We start from the raw sequence: 19200 nt of genomic DNA, 5'->3' as shown, positions 1-19200 counted from the left end.
AAATGATTTCTAGAAGCTCACAAGACCAAAAAGTTAACAAAATTGAATGACGTTACTCAGCATGAACGCACATTTGCAGGATTTCTGCAATAATTGAAGAAGTGACCACACACCTCACTTTATGCTCACTTTAACCAGTGTTTTATTTCTACACAATAAATGACAGCAAAAATGAACATGATACTCATCTGACTCTTCCTTATGAAAATATAGTACACATCAGACATGTTTTGCCATGTACCAGAGCACCAAAAATATATATAATTGCAACTGTGAAAACAGAGAGAGACATCGACTGAAACATAAAAGTCCATTCTGTTTGTATATGTGCCTGAAAAAGTGCATACTGTGTAAGAACCGAAAACAGAGGAGGCCATCAGTGGGAAGGAGGAACTACTGAGTTTGATGGCTACCTTTACAGTGTTGGTGAAATTCTCAGCAAACACAAAGGCATATGGATAAGACTCAACAATGCACAGTTATGGAGTGAAATGAAACGAAAAATGCAGGTCGCTGTGAGTCAACACACACAAGTTTGTTCGTGAGAGTCAATTTTAACAGACTTCTAAGACCCAGAAAAGACCAGTATGATTTTATTTATCTTGACAACAAATAAATAATTTATGATCCAATGGATAAATTCATGGTTTAGACAACTGACAACAGTGCTTGCACTAAGCCATTATGAACAAATAAATGCTGACAGCAAGTGGTGTGGTAAAGCATCACAGATTCTTTTTTTTTTCTTCTTCTTTTTCTTTTCTGTCTTGCGGGTGATACTTTGACACAATGCACAACATTTCACGGTTCATTTCCTTGTATAATAGTTATGATAAAAATCAATCCAAGAGCTAGTCCCAAACAGTTAGTACATGGTTTGCAAATACAATCATCATATAATATTATTTACATCTTAAAATATATTTGTTGAGCAATTGGGTACGAAACATCGCAGTAATACCACTAGATATCCACATAATATGCAAATACACATTTTTTTTTTTTTTGTACTTCCCACTTAGAAAAAAGGATAGTTCACCTTTTTTTTTTATTTATTGAAGGATTAGGAAACAGACATAAGAGGAGCATTCTATAACCAGAGGCCTGTGAGAGGTACTTCATGTGTTACAACACACAAAGAAAAATGTCTTACAACAAGATGGCACATGAGTATTTTTCTTCCAAAGGGCTTCAGACACTCTTCCTTACACTCCCCCGTTGCTTTATAACAAGTTAGATGTAAAAGTTTCAGCCATTTTAGAACAAGAAATACAAAACCAGGTGTTAAATCAGAAACAAAGGAGCGACTGTTGGTGGAAAAATTGGAGAGGTATCAAAGCCTGTCAAAAAGAAAAGAAAAAAAACAACAAAAAAACGACTGCTATACACATCATAGTATGTGATAAGCACAGGCTGTAGGTGAGAAGAACTGTGTTCCTTCAGCCTGACTTCAAAAGGCTCGGTAAGCTGGGCAAACATCCTCTCCCATTTTCACAGGGCCAGCTTGACCCTGGCCGCCCTGCGCAGGCATACCTGACAGTGACAGATGAGGCAGTGTGTCGAGGAGTGAGGAGGTGGAGGTAGTGAAGAGGGGGGTGGTGGTGGTGGGGAGTCCCAGAGAGGGACGGCTGCCACCCCCAGGAGAAACTCTGACTCATTGGCCTCGGCTTGTTGCCAGTCAGGCTGGCCACCCCTGGCCAAGGGGCAGCCTCTATGAGTACACATTTTCACACCTGGACAAATAGCTGGACAAGCCAGGAAAAGCAGCCCACCCATCCCTACCTCTCTCCCTGCACACCTTCTACTTTTTCCTCATCCAGGAACACTAATTTCTCCTCATTTTGGACCCCTTTCGTTGCCACTTGTGTATTTCCTCCTGCCTTCAGCAATCAGCGATGGTTATCAAAAAATAAAAAATAAAAATCTAATAAAAGCAAAACAAAGATTACTGTCAATTTATGGATCTGTGTACTTCACTATCACATACCTGTCTTTTCAATGCTTCTTGTATGTAAAGATAATGTTTGCATTGAAAACAATCAGAAAAGGAAATGTTACATTCTGGTTTTAAAGGGGGGGGGGGGGGGGGGATCCACTGCATTCAGTAACTTTTAAATATAGTGAATCCTCATTGGATGAGAGCCGTATCTGTCTAGACACACTGACCAATGAGAGGAGTTGTTTTCTGGACGTGGACATAAATTGTTCTGATCAGCGCTCGGCGGCATCGACCACGTGAGAGTGAAACGACAGAAACAAAATGACAGGTTTTGACTCACAATCTACAATGTGTTGGTTTATGTGAACAATGTAAAAATAACTTACATGGACATTAAATATAACTTAAAAAAAAAGAAAAAAAAAGTATAACACTCTCAATAAATAGTTCTACTATTTACACAATTGTTATGAGACGCAAAAATGTCACTAAAATACCAAAAAAATATAGAAGCAGCAAACATTACAGGCATGAGGTACAGCAAGGGATCCTGTGGTGACTACAGTAGAGAGGAGGCGTCCTCATCCAACGCGCAATCAATTACACCCCGCCCCCACCCCACCCCACCCCACCCCACCCATCCCGACTTATGGGCCGCCATCTTTCTTAATGATAACAATCAGTTGTTATACAAGTAAAACCAAATGAAGAGGATGTTTCTGTGCTAGTCTGAATGTGTGACTGCAACAACGGATTGTGTCAAATTCAGTTTCCACCATGAAGGAGAGGATCCGATAACAGTTTTCAGCTGGAATGGCTTTCCACTGGGCCCAGTACTGCATGGCGTTGGTGTAGTGTAGTGATTGCAGGTCAGTTTCTCCTCACTGGTAACAGTTCTATGTAAAGCAGCAGTATCTGGAATAGTAATATTACACATAATTTGATAATATCAACATAATACAAGTCGTTTTTGACCAGGGCTATATAGACTTCATATAAAGTGTTAAATGCAATCTTTGAGGATGATATATCCTGTAGAGTATCCTTACAAAGTTTTAAGTTTAATGAAAGTTGCAATTTCCATCGCTTGGTTTCTTGGCCAAATTTTCTTTGTTTAAGCTGAAATCATTGTTTACATAAACATCAAGGAAAGCAAGTTAAGCTTGCAGCTTTGCTATACCTTAAATATATGACAAAATATAAAATAACTTAAAAAAAAAAAAGAAGCACTGATATGTATTTGAATATTTTGGATTTTGGGTCTCAATTAATGGTATACAAGTGGATAAATGCTTTCTAGCAACAATGCCTCCCTACTTTGTTTATAACATCAAAGTCTGTTTTGGTTGGGAAGGAGTAGGAGTACGAGTAAAAAATTAGTGACGGGAAAGCTAAATGCAACACAGCGAGTCAAATGACCGAGTATCATACAGTTTGTTTCAGATCACCATTTTGACAATAGCAGCTTCTAAACATTTTTGAAAGAAATATACTTTTTCTTCTTACATGACAACTAGAAAGTGCAGTAACTGAGGTCAATAATACAAACACTGATTAAATATGACATTTTCTAAAAAAAAAAAAAATGAAATACATGATAACCAAAAGGAAAAACAAAAACCCTATAAACATTTTTCAACGCTCCTGTCCATCAAGAACATGATATTTACATGATATTTTTTTTTATTTTTTTTTTCCGTCATATTTGGTGGAAAATAATACCGTCTCATTTTCTCTGCAAGTTCTTGTATTGTCTAAGTTCTTTACTAACATTGGTACTAGAATGACATGAAATTAATCTTACGTTGTACATTGTAAGACTCATATAATCATGACAATGATCTGGAATGCTATAGCAGCCAAATATGAGTCAGAGGGATCTATTCAAAGGCTCAAAGAAAAGAAAAGTCATAATCATGCTGATTGTAGTCATGACTATGGTTGCAGCCAAACAGTAGCAGCAAACTTTGGACCGATACGCCAAGCAGCCTTCTTTATCAAATGTGCATGAGGAAAAAATCTTGAGTGTGTATGTGTCTGGGATGAGGAGTAACCAAATATGATTCTGTTGTAGCAGCCATATGGTCTGACATGGTTCACTGGTGGGGACAGAATACCCAAGTTCACAATACTGAAAAGTGCCGATCGGGACAACCAAGTGCACTTTGTACTGAAGAGAATGGTTCAATAAAATTGCTTCAATGAGACCCGCCAGAGAGTCTTACAGAGCTCTGATCATTTTGTGACTGCAAATGCAGTGTTGACTTATACATCCAAATGTCATTTTCATGTACAACATTGTTGCCTGCAGAGCTACAGCAGAGCGCCCAATACTACCGGGAGGTGTGTGTGTGTGTGTGTGTGTGTGTGTGTGTGTGTGTGTGTGTGTGTGTGTGTGTGTGTGTGTGTGTGTGTGTGTGTGTGTGTGTGTGTGTGTGTGTGTGTGTGTGTGTGTGTGTGTGTGTGTGTGTGTGTGTGTGTGTGTGTGTTTGAGGTCTTGAATGTCTCACGTTGTGGGGCATCAGCTACCCCGTGGGGTCCAAAATGCTGGGCCTCACACTAGTTTTACATCGTTTTAGGGATGGAAATGTGGTTGGATCACAAGCTTCAGTTCTGATAGTTAAGAGGGTAATGGTAACATCTATAACACCACACACGTGTGTGGGTGTATATGTCTTATGTCTTGTAATTGTCTTTTTTTAGGGCAAGGTTAGTGGCTGGGTAAAGCAATATTTTAAAAGTAAGACCTCACAAAGATAATAACGTTTGTTGGTGTGTGTGTGTATGTGTGTATGTGTGTATGTGTGTGTTAAGGGGTAGTAGGGGGCGCAGATATGACAAACTTCCACCTATACTCATTCTCACGGAGGGCGGTAGACGCTGTCCAGCTCTTTTGTCTCTGTACTGTTTGTGTGACTGTGCTGTGCAGAACTGTGCAATCAAACAAAAAAAAAAAGAAAATCTACAGACTGCTGACAAGCATTGATTACATTCTGAGCAGGCTGGGGTGCTTTTATTTTCAGTTTGAACATTTTGAATCAGGGCTTAAGGATAAGAAAGCTCTTATCGAATGCCATAAGGGAGGAGTTCAAACTGAAACTAAAACTCACCCCAACCAAATTTGAGGTGTTATTGATGACATTCTTCAAGTCGTGATCAATGTATGTAGTACTTTTCTTGGGCAAACAGGTGTGAGGGGACTGACAAGTGAGGTTCTGGATTTTCCATAAAGTCCTTAGTGCATTTCATATGTTGTGTTGTCAACATGTATTCCGTTTACTGTGAGATGGCAGTATTATGTACTGACATGCCAATGTGAGCAAATGCTATAAAGAGGTACTGTAAGCAGCAAGGAAGACAAACTTGTCTCACCCTATTAGATATTATGAACTGAGGATGGAAGCAGCAAAAGCCATGCCGAATGGTTTGCGTTACGCATTCAGGATTTTGCTCTAATGATGTTGTCCGTTGTCAGTCGATAATTAGTAGACATTTTTAGTGTCACTTTGTGTAGTGGGGTTTGGCTTTAGGGTTGAATCAGTGGCTTGAAACTCAAGAATACACAGTATATGGCTGTCTTATTCCCCACCGAGCTAGAAATACCCTCCATAGCCTCTGACGTGCCTATGAAGAAACACACTTTACCGAAAAGGACACAGAGATACAGAATATCTGACCAGATTGAAACCAGGAATGATGCAAGCAAAAAAACTTCCATCCCCTCCAGAAAGATGTTGAACATGCCTTCAAAGTGTCTGTGAGTTATTCTTAACATTTGTTCTAATTTCCTTCATATTTGCTAAACACAGAGCCAACATCTATGCAACCCCCAACTTGCACATTTTGATTTACCTTTGGTTCAATCATGTGATTGTAGAGCAAGGTCACTAAAATAGACACTGAAGCCGGCACAAAACTCAACAAAAGGCATGCTACTTAGGCTTGGTTATGTTTTACTTTAGTTTTTTTTTTTTTTGTGTGTGTGTTTGTTTGTTTTCTTATTCTTTCAAAAATGTCTCTTTCATGTATTTTTTTTTTTTAACTCTTTGCTATATATACTTTTTTTTTGATGGCATTGCAGGGAATACTTTCCTTGTAGCTGAGAAATGACGTTTTCTGTGGAGTCTCGTGAGTCCCATCCTCTTTTTTTTAGATCTTCCTGTGATGCGGAGGCCGAGACATTTCAGCTAGTTGGAGTTGCAGTATGGATGGAGAGGTATGCCTTTTTAAGCAGCATGTGTGGGAGACTGGAGGCTGAGAGGAGGATGAAGATGGGGGTCTGCCTCAGCCACTCTGAGGCAGACCATAAAGGAGCGAAAGGGTCCTGGGATAGTTGAACTGAGGTCTGTCCTCGGGGTTGGTCAGCCCAGGGAGTGGACGTGTTCATCCTTTCTGTTCTCGATGGCATTGGGATCCCGACAGGAGCACTCATCCCGAATGTCACAGGACATCGGGAACGGAATCACCTGGGAAAGAGTTGAGAGAGATGCTCAGATTCAGAGAAAACAGTGAGACTATAAGCCTGGAGAAGGCAAATCCAACTTCGGTGGAAAGACATGCAACCAAAAAGGAAATAAGAATAAAAACAAAATATTGTATTCCTCATTGTTCCACTAAAGTTTTTAGTAAACCTTCTTTCCTGAGGACATTGTAGTACCAAAACTTTAGCCATCTCTTCCTCTCGTCAGATGCACACACGCAAACATGCAAGCACACGCATACGCACGTGAATCTGCACGCACGCACACACACATACACGCACACACACACACACATACACGCACACACACACACACACACACACACACACACACACACACACACACACACACACACACACACATACGAACACACACACATACACACTCACAAAAGCCAGCTTGCTCTCCTCTCTGTTTATAGTTGATGAGGACCAGATTTTTACAAATATCAAACAGATCTGAAATTCATTCGGTACGGTTCTCATTAAGTTATTTGTCTCATTTTGTATTGGGTACAATGTGTACCTAAGCTCAGGGCTAAATGTGACCTCCATGGTGCTACCAACGCTTCAATGCAACATCAATACATGTCAGTAATTAAAAAACATATCTGAATCGAAAATGTAAAAAAGATATGCCGCCTATGCAGTGCCCGCCCATGAGAACATGTTGGTGACCACACAGATTGAAAAATATTGTCATGTCATGAACTTCCACTCTAGGTTTCTGAATTTGCAGGTGCGCACGTACAAAAGCCATTATATATCCAACCGTTTAGTGAGGTTATCCCAGTCAAAGCAGAGCAATACGCAGAGGACTCCATGCTTCATGTAGAAGCAGATAATCACACACACACACAGAAACTTCTTTGAAATGTGTGAAGAAGTACCTTCAGAAAACAGTAAGCACACAGGGAGCATGCAATCTCCACACAGGAGAGACCAGCATGTTCAAACCACAGCTCAATCCACTGCTGAAATGTGCCCTACCACAGTGGTATAATATTACTATCACTGGCTCTGTATCTTGGATGATCCGATGCCAGTAAAACACTGTAGGTGGAAGCGGGACCGGAAGATCAGCAGCCATTGCCCCTGGCTTTGACGTCACCAGATAATCAGCAATGTGTCACCAGGACCAGCTGCTGCTGCCTCATCTGCGCGCCCTCTTGGGGGGCCTGCTTAGTCTGTTTGGGTACACAGAATGTGTCCCTCTTCACCCAGCCAAACCAGAAACACATGTGCACCAAGTCATGGAGGGCCGGGGGGGCAGTCCACTTAGCCCTAATTTAAAACAAAATGTATATTAGGAATAAGTGGGGGGGTGGGGGGTTTCATTCAATTGATCTCAATTCAAATTGTTAATGTAACAAAACAGGCACAGATATTTATTTAACAGTGTGCCTCATGCCACCGAATACTATTAGCTCAAAGCTCTGAGAGAAAGCTGCCCTACTGCTGTGGGGGAGGAGCTGTCTTAAGGGGAAGGTCACGCTGCTGTAATGTGAATATGGAGTAGCTGTTGTATCATTACAGAGACTACTTCTGTAATGTCATCTAACAAATTGCATCATAAGCTAATCCTATCTTGAAGGGTTAGTTAGGTAATTACTGAATGCATTGGCAAAAAATGACTTAAGGAATTAGAATTTCTCATCCACTAAAAGATGCATTCATAACAACAGCGTCCTCTGTAAAGTGCACCATCAACTTCAAAGTTTGGTTCATTGAATCTGGCTTGCCTCTTCAGTGATTGACTAAGCTTGTCCCATTTCATTTTGATGAATAATCACAGAAGCCTTTGGATCTTTGACAGGGTCATTACAACAAATGCCAAGTGTCTTATGCAGTGTTGCCAACTCCTCAGTAAAGACGGTAGCTATTGGCTGTCCTAACCATCACAAAATGATTTCATCAAAAGAGTGTTTAATAAAAACTAATTTAGATATACCCCAAAAGTTTTATTCTTCTATTAATTTTTAATCAGTATTGCAATTGAAATAGGCCATCAGTGGCAGCTTTGCCCATGCACAATCTATTTGTATTGTGGATAACAAGTGGCGTTAGTCTCCTTGCTTGCTGCGGACGACACCATTAGACTGACCACACGAGACGTGGAAGGGGCTCATGGCATCGCCTGATGCTCAGAGTAACTGCAGAAAAATATGTGCTTTCTAAACACCAGCAATGTCTCCAACAGCACCCGAAAAAGCCGCTATATTTGGAGCTAGTCAATCTTGACATTAAAGAAAGTAAGCAGATTCGTTGACAAAGACAGAGTTGGCAACACTGGACTTATATCATTAAAAAAAATATCTAAACAATTTTCAGATTGATTTGCATTATTGTTGGATGCATGTTTCTGAAGTGTGCATTGCTGCGGACTATAAGATGAAAGAAGAGTACACGCACACAAAAAACATGCAAACTCCACGTGGAACGACTCCCGAGCCTGGAAACTAACTGACCATATTCTGGCTATAAAGTGAGAGTGTTAAGCACCTGAAGACCATAAACATAAAACTCAGCAGGTTTTAGGTAACAAGTACAGGAATATCTCTGGGTTGTCAGACTACTCAAACGTAAGGAAATACCCAATTGTTTTTGTAATTTTACATCAGGAAACATAAGTCTTGTATAGTTGCAAGGCGAGGCTATTTATATTGCACCATTCAATCACAGCACATTAAAAGGCATTAAAATAGCCCAGTGGGAAATGCAATTGTATTTAAAGAAACATTTACAAACCTAAATTTCCGAGCACCTCGTTTTTTGTGGCCTGCTTCTGTTATGTCAAACCATATCATTGACAAACCTAATGAAATACAAGAACTTCCTCCAGATGTTTTACCGCCACACAACTTCAGCCACCCTCTTTTTAACAATTTGGAAATACGTTTCTGGTGTCAGATTCAAAGGGAGGTTATATTTTAGTATGCATAATATTAGAGCTGTTCTTGTCTCCTGCTATTTCTAAATATGTATATATATATATATATATATATATATATATATATATATATATATATATATATATATTCTTTAATTTAAATCACAGTTTCACTAGAATTCCAACTTTTCCCAAATTAGGACCTATACTCCTAATCACATGCTTATGTGAGTGATACACGCTTGAAGTCAAGTCAAACAGCTTTTGTGAATTACTAAAGTATATATTAGATACCAATCACAAATTCTATGTTGATATTTTAGAATTATTTGCTTCTAAAACCTAAAAATTTAACAGCATGTAACAAAATGGAGCTCCGGTCTGCAGTCTGGAAAGAATACTTGAAATGTAAAACATTATAGCTGGTGGTAAATGTGACACACAGGAAACAGCACCAATAGTTTGTGAGAATCAAGGATTTATAGACAGCAGGTCAGTGGAATGACATGTGGGGGGGCAAGCTAGTCGCTGAGGAGCAGTGACGCAGGCTACCCTTTGAAATGGGGTATAAAATGAGTTGTTTGTGTGTGGGGGTGGTGCTGCTAATGCGAGGGCCAGGTGGGCAGTGCCCAAACTCTTCTGAGAAAATTAGGTCTACGTGTGACGACTTTACAAGCACAAGGCCGGACACACTTCAGAAACAGCTGTCAACTGCATGACCAGTGTTTCTCTGTGGCAGTTTGAAGCTGAAAGTACGGGGCTCCGGGTTCCCATCTGAGTCTTTCTCGGTTTATTTACAATATCTCTCAGTTTCACTGGCTCATATTCTTTCTTTCAGGGTGTCTTTCCCACTACCCCTCTGTACCTCCCACTTCTCTTGCACACTCCACTTCCCATTCAAGGCCACTTCTGTTTATCTCTCTATCTAGAGAATGATGGTGGGTGGCAAATTTGACATGGTTTCCTTTGACCTTGACCCCTAGGGTGGCTGGGCCAGCTGTCACATCTGGCCTTGACTTAAGGTTCTCTCAGGGTGGCTGGGAAACAGGACTGACTGGCCTTGTGGGCCTTGGGGCCCTCATGCTGCCCCGTGTCCCAAGGCTAGAGGAGGGCTGAGCAAGGACACCCACTAACAGCAACATGAAAGCCCTTCAGAAGAACGCAGACCTTGTCAGAGCCCCATCCTTCCATCTCAGGAACAGGTCAAAATAACACAGCGTTCCTCTCTGCACTTCTGTGCGTGCAGTGTGTGCGTGTAAACCAGTGCTTAAAGGAAAGAAGGTGGTATAAGGGGCACACGGCTGTAGGAAGGGAAACTGGCCCACACTTTTCATTAGCATGTAACACAACAAGTTTTAGTCTTTAAATGTCTTGAGAGGGGCAGAGATGACAGATATCAACCTGTATGTTGCTTTATTCACTTCCTCCAGAGCGCAGATGTTACAAAAGTTTGTAAAATACGACTTTCCTGGGATGAATTCGACTTGCGTTGCAGGTCAGATTAATGGGACACACCAATGGTTACTGTAACCCAGGTTTTTGACAAAATATAAACAGGAACTGAGTACTTTCAGCTGTTGGTCGGAGTCTTTCCTTTGAGATGAATAAAAACTCACATCATCAAACTTCAGTAGGATTTCTATGTACATCTGAAATAGGAGGGCCCAAATAACTAAGTTTGGCAAAATATGTGCAAGCACAGCCAAAGCCCTTAAAAACGGCAGGGAGTGTGTCCTCCTGGTGTGTAACTACTGTTGATCTGTGTGGAAAAGCCAGGCTCCTTCCACAATATGCTTCCCCTCTCTCTCTCTCTCTCTCTCTCTCTCTCTCTCTCTCTCTCTCTCTCTCTCTCTGATGCATTTCAGCTATTCCAGTCTAAGCCCTCATGAAGATAAACATAAAAATAGAGATTAAAGGAAGCCATGGCACCATACTGCTCTTTTATTGATCTTCTATAAACTGACCAGTGACCTGACAAAAGCTGTAGCAATCAAGAAAGTAAGAAAGCTATTTTTAATACACTAAAAGTCATTTTGTCTTTATGCCCAGGTAACTGCTTCTATCTGTACCTTTGCCCCTTCCTCCCCTTTAATTGTCCTGGCAGAGGTTTGGCACTGAGAAATACAGCCTACCTAATTGCCTTCAGACATTTAAAATATAAAGATCTGTTGATGGTGTGTGCTTTCTGCCTCCAGTTATGTGAGTTAAGTGAATATTTGATGCAGAACATGGTCGGCCAGATAATAAAATGCTGGTCACAGCTGATAAACCCAATATAGCATTTATATTTATGTATTTGAACAAGCGCCAACAGTGAAGTCTGGTAAATCTGGTAACACATTTTAAAAAGGGAACAAAGAGTGTTGTCTACGTGAGTCTCAAGCACAGAAAGGTCTGTGGTCTGCTGTGGATATCAAGACAAACATCAATCACGACACGTAGAAAGTCACGTATTAGGCATACTTGTGCCAGACTGTGGGTTGTAAACAGGGGGTGAGGGACTGGGAAGGATCTGAGCATTTACCCAAGAACGTAACTCAGACAGAAAAAACATACAGGCACATTCATAAAAAAAAAGAGGTTGTCTAAAAGAGGCCATCCACCTCCAAGAAAGGAATTCCTTTCAAACTAGATGGGGGGCTACAAAAAGGGACTTACGCAGGGAACCCTCAGAAAGGCAGAGTCTGTACCCGTGCTTCCTCTCCTCCCTGCTTCCCTAAATCCAGCCAACAGCTTGCAACTATTAGGGGGAAATCCTGTGGTGACCTTATGTGCAGCCAGTTCTTGCACCTTTAAAGTTCCTGGGGTGGAACAATACACGCCAAGTCATCCAGAACTCCTTAATACGCAAATCTCTAGCAAAACATGAGATGACAGCAGTCAGAGATCCCAAATTATGGCGGTCTTTGCCCCCTGAAACAAGACACAGGGTCTCTGCCGTCTGGCTTTAGACATTTCTCTTTCTGAAAGGTTTTGAGGAAGTGTGATTTAAAAAAACAATTATAAGCAATTGATTGATTGATTGATTGATTGATTGATTGACTCCTGCTTGAGAGCGAGAATATCCTTTAGAATTTATGTGTCAACTTTACATGTTCTACCTGTGCGTGACTTGATCTCTCCAGGTGCTCCGGTTTGACCACAAAGAATCTTCAAAAATGTGAAGTAATACCTTTAGATCTGTCTGGGTACTCCAAAGTCTGAAAAGATGCATTTATGGCTCATTGGCGCTTCTACATTTCCCCTCCGAGTGACTGTGAGTGTGTCTGTGTTTGCTGAGTGGGACTGGTGACCCGTCCAGGACGTACCCGGCCTTCACCCCAAGTTAGCTGCCATCAGTAGAGAGGATGGATGGGCTTTTTATTTTGTCTTAATATTCGATTGATCTGCACCTCCAGATGCAATCATATGCGCCACAAACTGTTTCAGATATTGTAAATGACATTGCTGTTTATATACACGCAAACCTTTTGCACATGAAGCTCTTTCAGTTTCAGATGTTTCATTTCTCCGTTTGATGAATTTGAGAAGAACGTGATTACAATAGTTGTATATAAATGTTAAAAGAAAAATGTCATTATGGTATAATAATTATTTTCAAAGGGGATGAATGAGCAACTGTTTGCTTTTAGAACTGCTCCATTTCTGCTCCGATTCAGTGCTTATCAGGATGAAATCTGAGACTGATAAGGAAAAGGGAAAAGAGGAAAAACAGAAAGGGTCTGGAAACTTTCACTGAATGAAAACAATGTAATTCCTACAATGCTTTTGAGTTCATTTAAAGCAGCTAGAAATGGGAAAATTTTTGTGTCTAGAATAATAATCGGCTCAATTTTTCACATCAAATGGTTTATCATTTTGAATGTGAGAGGCAGGATGTTTGATGTTGGAAAACACAATAAACATTGTAAATGCTGCCAAGATGTCACTCAAAACAAGAGCGAGCACATGTTTTCATCATGTTGTATTTCTTTGGTTCGTGGGCTAAAGACATAATGGCACTATAAACATTTGGTCTGGGGTAAGTCAGTCACTCACTTTGCCCCTCTTTTGTCCAATTAATTATATCATGATAAAAGATGAGACCAAAAGAGAATATAGGATGGTTTGTTTGTGTGTGGTTTCATTGAAGAGGCCATTTTTCTCATTCACAAGTCACAGGAGACAACAACAGTGAACAAGATTCATGAGCGACCAGAACAGGGAATAACAACTGACGACTGTTGTGTCTGTTCCTGCACTGTTTGGATGAGGCTGTGAGAGGAACAGAGGGAGAGAGAGTGAGAGAGACGTTGTGAATGAATGGACAGGGAAAAGACTGAATGATATGTAAGCTATGAATGACGGTGTGCACGACAAGGGAGGAAAGGGAGAACACATGCTGTATCATATTGTGTTGTATCGTGTAGGTTTAAAAGCTAATGGAAGGATTGATGCGGTTTTTATATATATATTTTTTTCATTAAACGAAGTTGGAAAAGTTTGATTGTAGAGTATATTTACTAATACTTTCTTAAAAAGTTCTGGAGCTGAAAGGAACCAGCTAATTTGAAGTAAATGGCGTGTTAAAACTGAATTGTTTTTCTTTATTTAGCTGCTTTACTGCGGGGTAGTGGGACATTAGAAGAAAAAAAGCAAAAATTAAATAGCTGAGATAAAATACCATCACGTAGACAGCCGCACACTAATTACAATTGAATGAAATGGTATTGAATTTATTCAATTGCTGAGTTTCGTTCACATGTGAAAGTAAGGCTCTAAAACCATTTTCTTTTTTTTCTACTTTTATTCTACTCTTTGAGACATTTCTGTGCCATTAGATTGTTCTAATAAAAAGTCACAATAAAATAGATTTATGGAGACTAGACGGCATAACTTTGGCACAATAGTACTGTTAAATGGTTTGTATTTGTAGTCTGCTGAATCACAGCAAGGCTCAAATGCCATGTGGCTTAATGGAAGATGAGCTGTGAACACATGAATCCATCATTTTAGAAGAGCAAAACTGGGTCTTGGAGTAGATAAATCAGAAAACACTCACTCTGCCATTACAGGGGAAAAAAAACAACACTGAAATGTGCTTTTGTCTAAGGAGAGCATTTTGTAAATGGAAATATTTTTATCTCTGTGTACATGGAATTTGAAGTAACACGACCATGGAAACGTCAGTATTTGTAATTGTTAGTTTATTGGTATCCGTAATACATGTAGTTCAGTAAGAATGCGAATGGATACTGACTTAACTCCATCACGGGATTACTGTGTGACACCATTTGTACGCACAAGGATTACGGTCATATGGTAGAGATATTTGAGTTATTCCTTCGTAAGACCAAATCACTGTTTTTTAAACACTGAAGTAATTATTTCAGAATGAAAGCATATATAGACTATCTACCAGTTTGAATTACCACATTTATATTTAATTGTTTAGAGACTGTGAGTTACTATGATTGACATGCTTAGGCTTAGAATTTTATATTTTCTTTTATTCTACTCAGAAAGTTGATCAACAAATGTATTCCTAATGTGGAAAACTATCTATCAAACATAGATACAATACCATTTTGATTTGTAATTGCAATAAAAAATGTATTTCTATCAGGTATTTATTACATCATATTGTTTTAGCTCACTTCAGCATATGCAACAGTGACAACAAAAATCTGTGACAACAAGAGGAGAAAACGATTGAAAGTGTTTGGGACAAAGTCTTCACTTGTGGTCTGGACAAAAACAGATTTCCCACCAAAGAGGAAAAACACTCCCTGTTTTCATCACCCGGCGAGTGTGTTACTCAGCGGCTCAGAGCAGTAATGAGTTACAGATTCCTCTTTGTCATATATTGTGTCTTTTTGTCCTGTTCTTGTGATGTTTGTTTTTAGAGGTTCTCATGCATCACCATCCCGGGGCCGCCTGACATGCATTTATTTAGTTTGAGCAAAATCAAAATCATGTGCATATTATCTTGTTTCTGACCCGACTGGAGTTATCAAACAAGGAGTGCTAAGAGGAAACGAGAGATAAACAACTTCATTCATCGTAACGGAAGTCAAACCCCTCAACCAATATGATATAATATGATTAAATATAAGTTGAGGAAACTGACGTGGACTTCAACCTAAAAATTATTATATAAAACAACATACATTTTCTTGTAAAGTTGCTGAAATGTGATGATTTTAAGTAAAGCTGAAAACAGTATTTTGAATATCTTGAAAAAGTGATATGATAATCATAATGGAATTGATGTTAATCATCAGATTGCAACCAAGCAAAAAAGACTATTCATAATATTTGTTTTATTCTTTTGGTGTGGCTACTACGATGAATATAAATGTGGTAAAAAGATGAATGTTTTTTAATTGATTAAAAAATAATTATTTATATAAAATTAAAACATAAATGTGTCTGTTGCTGAGACACATTTGTTTGTGTATGCAAGCTTAACCTTATTTATGTTAAATATGCCGTCGTATACTGAGTCAGAACTCATACAACTCTAATGATAGTTTAGTATTTCATGTGGTGATGTTTTATTTAGATGCACATGAGATAAGTAGTAGCTTTAAACTATATATGTTTTACACTTCCTCTTCCAGTCCTGTCTATTTGACAGTTCAACATCTGGTTCATGTCTGGTTCCTTATCATAGTCACATACCACCTAATTATTTTGTGTTTTGTTTAGTTTTTTTCCCCTCACGCACAGAATCTCTCCTTATTCGCCTGCTTCTGGCAGCTGATAAATCAAACCTGGATTGTTTTTGTGTTCATTGTTTTATTTATTTTTTGTAAGTGACAGAATAGTTTCGACTTCTGCAAAAAAAACGAGCCAGTGCTGTTGGATTATTATTATTAACATTATATGGTACAGTCTTGGCACAAACATATTACCCAATTTTTCTCCTGAATAACAAAAAAAAAAAAAAAATATTTCAAATCCTTTAAAAATCAATTGTATTATTAAACAACTTATTTCTCTCAAATATGTTGAATGTCCACCGACTCTGCATTCCCAGGCATATTCAAAGCGCTAATTTACCCGCACGTTTACTGCTGAATTTAAATAGATAGTCCAGTTAGTTTGAGTTATTGCTGGTGTTGTGGCGGTGTAGTGGTTTGCTCTGTTCCCTCATTTGGGTTTTGGTTCCGGGCAATCCCCCTGCATGTGCTCCCTGTGTGCATGGGGTTTCTCCGGGTACTCTGCAAACTATATTGCAAACTCGTGCTTGTATAACTGGCATCAAACTTGACTTGCGACTTAGCGTGATACAAATTATGCCGCAAGTGATTTTAGAGTTAATAGCTTCATAATAGTTTCACTCTGGATCCCTGAAAGCCCGGCTTAGCTTGGATTTCTAAATACAGGCATATACTGTGTTTTGTCCAGTCTGCTGCTGAGGTATCTTCAATCACTGTGTGAGAAAGATAGATTTTTATCCCTCCCCTTTGATTAAAAAAAAAGATATGTAAGCCAGCAAATTGCCCTCTGTATAGAAGTATGAAATAACTTTAGTAAATAGCTTAGGAGAGAGGTGTGTCCATATTTGATTAACCACAGCTGGCAGGCTGAGCCCCAGAAGGGGAAAGAGTCAAAATAAACAAACTTTCACTGTAGCTTTAAAGGGGCCACACATGTAGGCAGTACTAAGGAATATAGACCAGCACAGTACACTTAAATGGAGAGATATTGGGGATTTTGGATTGTAGCTCAACACCCCAGGTTTTGTTTGCGTTTATATGTGATCTTTAACTATGTGCAAATATTAATCTTTTGTAGAGAGACATTGGGACCATGGATGCATCACAGGATGCAAAATCCTCATAAGCTTCGAAAGAGTAAGAAAAGGTTGGGGATTAAGAAACTCAATATAAACAGTAAATCAAGGTCTGGAAGAAAGTTCTGTTGAGTGATGAAACGGAAAAATGTAAAGATAGAGCCCACAATGTTGAAACTATAAAAACGTGAAGTACAATAGTTTCCCTTTTAGCTCCTGACTTTTTTTTCCCCCAAGAAAAACACAAGACCATTTGTTCTTGTATCAGATTTATACACTGAAGACCAATAAAGCATAACATTTGAAGTCTGTTAAATTTAAAATGTATTTCGAGAGTAAAAACAGATATTCAACAGACCAGACCCCCCCCCCCCCCCCCCCCCCCATTTTAGGCTAAATAAAAGCTCCTCAAAGACATCTCAATTTAAAGGGATTGATCTGTTACTTCACTTTTCAACATGAGCCATTTAGAAAGTCTACGTTCTTCTGATTTTCAACTAGCTCTTACTATCTTGTCCCTGTCAGGTCTCCTCTGGTGAAACTGCTCAAACTCGGGACGACTCAGATCTAGAAGCCACCCCAGGCCATAAGCCTCAGTGGTCAATTACTCTGTACGGTGACACAACGCACAGAACCTGCAGTTCAAAACTTGTCTGATAGGCATGTTTCTTCGTGACCACTTCATCCTCACAACCCCTCATCTTTGGATATCGGTGGTTGAGTGCCCACAACTCCCAGGTTGACTGGTCCAGGTTTGTTTTTTTTTTCCCGCACCTGGCTTTACTACTTATCTTTCCCAGAAACCAAGGCGATGAGTGATAATCCATCCATCTTCTTCTCCAGCCAGGAAAGAGTTAGTTTTCATGAATAACAAGGACAAGTCATTCCTAAACAGATGAGTGGGAGGGGCCCACTCATCTCCTCTGCATTTGATTTGTTCACAAATCTACCACCAGGTGAGGGTCAGAGAGGTTGATGAGTGGAAGTCTGCATTCAACAACCTGACAGGATATTATGAGAACCTTGTTATATCTTTTGGATCACTACTGCCTCTGCTGTCTTCCAGTCCTCAGTCAATGACATCCTACAGGTCAAGCTTAACACCTGTGTCCTTTCCACATTCCTATCTTCTCCCCAGACCTCACCTCCCACATCCAGCATGTCCGCCAGGTCCTAAGCCGCCTTTTCGAGTACCAGCTCTTTCTTGAAGGTGAAAAGTGCAAGTTCCACGTCACCTGGGTCTCCTTCCTCAGGTATGTGGTAGGTGAGGGCCAGGTGGAGATGGACTATGATAAGGTCAGTGCTGTCCACAATTGTCTTTTTCTGTCTCAGTCCCTAAGTCATCCGCTGGACCGACTTGTCACACATCTGCCATCCGGGTGCTAAGAGAACTCTCTTTGTGGCCAGACAGCGGTTCTAGTGGCTGGGTATGGAGAAAGATGTCCTCCTTCTGTGCCTCTGATTATGTCAATGTGTCTCACCTGTGTCTTCCCCTTCCCTGGTGTATATAAACCTTTTCCCCTCATGTGTCCACTACCAGATTGCCATTGTATCTTCATGTCATGACATCCCACAACTTCCTTGTGTTCTCTAGTGTCCTCTTGTGTTTTAGATCTTTTGTGTTCCGAGATTGGCGAGAGTGTTTCGTGTTTTGGACCCAATTTAGGATTACCCTCTGGATACTTTTTCCCTCGGTTCATCAATAAACTCTTTGAACTATATTAAACTTATGAGCCTGCTTTCGGATTCCGCCTTGATCTGTGACAGCCCCTCTTCTCACCCAGTTCACCGTCGCATTGCTGCTGGTAATTAATGGAGTACATCCTCCTCCTGGGGTCTGTCAGTAAAAGTGAATTATGCAAGTTCTGGCTCGGCCCCTGCACTGGATTGAGGTCAGAAGATGGAGAGATGAGATAGCGTCAATCAAGATCAGTAAGACCACTCAAGAAGTGAGGTCACTTCCCAGAGGGTTACTCTCTGACTTTCTGTTGCTGCTCAGCTTAGATAGAACAGTGTATGCCTGACACTAAATGTTTGAATGGAGCACAAAAGCAAATCATGGGCCTCTGGCCCTCCATGTAGTAAGAGACAGATGAAGTATGTTTCTATCT

General features: G+C 40.0%; 1 protein-coding gene across 1 annotated transcript in view; it reads right to left on the bottom strand.

Annotated features, from left to right (window-relative positions):
• Positions 1 to 5902: 5902 nt before the first annotated feature.
• LOC308118078 (pappalysin-1-like) overlaps positions 5903 to 19200 on the bottom strand; it is a gene marked incomplete at its 5' end in the record, with an annotated part of 92081 nt that continues 78783 nt past the window's right edge. Inside the window, one exon of the mRNA XM_080477308.1 lies at positions 5903 to 6405. Coding sequence (XP_080333434.1) covers positions 6301 to 6405 — 105 coding nt within the window. The 3' untranslated portion in view covers positions 5903 to 6300. The remainder of the gene's footprint in view (positions 6406 to 19200) is intronic.

Source organism: Lipophrys pholis (genome assembly GCF_963383615.2).
Source record: "Lipophrys pholis genome assembly, chromosome: 12".
NCBI lineage: Eukaryota > Metazoa > Chordata > Actinopteri > Blenniiformes > Blenniidae > Lipophrys > Lipophrys pholis.
The sequence above is the reverse complement of the archived record's forward strand: the minus strand, read 5'-3'. Positions and strand labels throughout refer to the sequence as shown.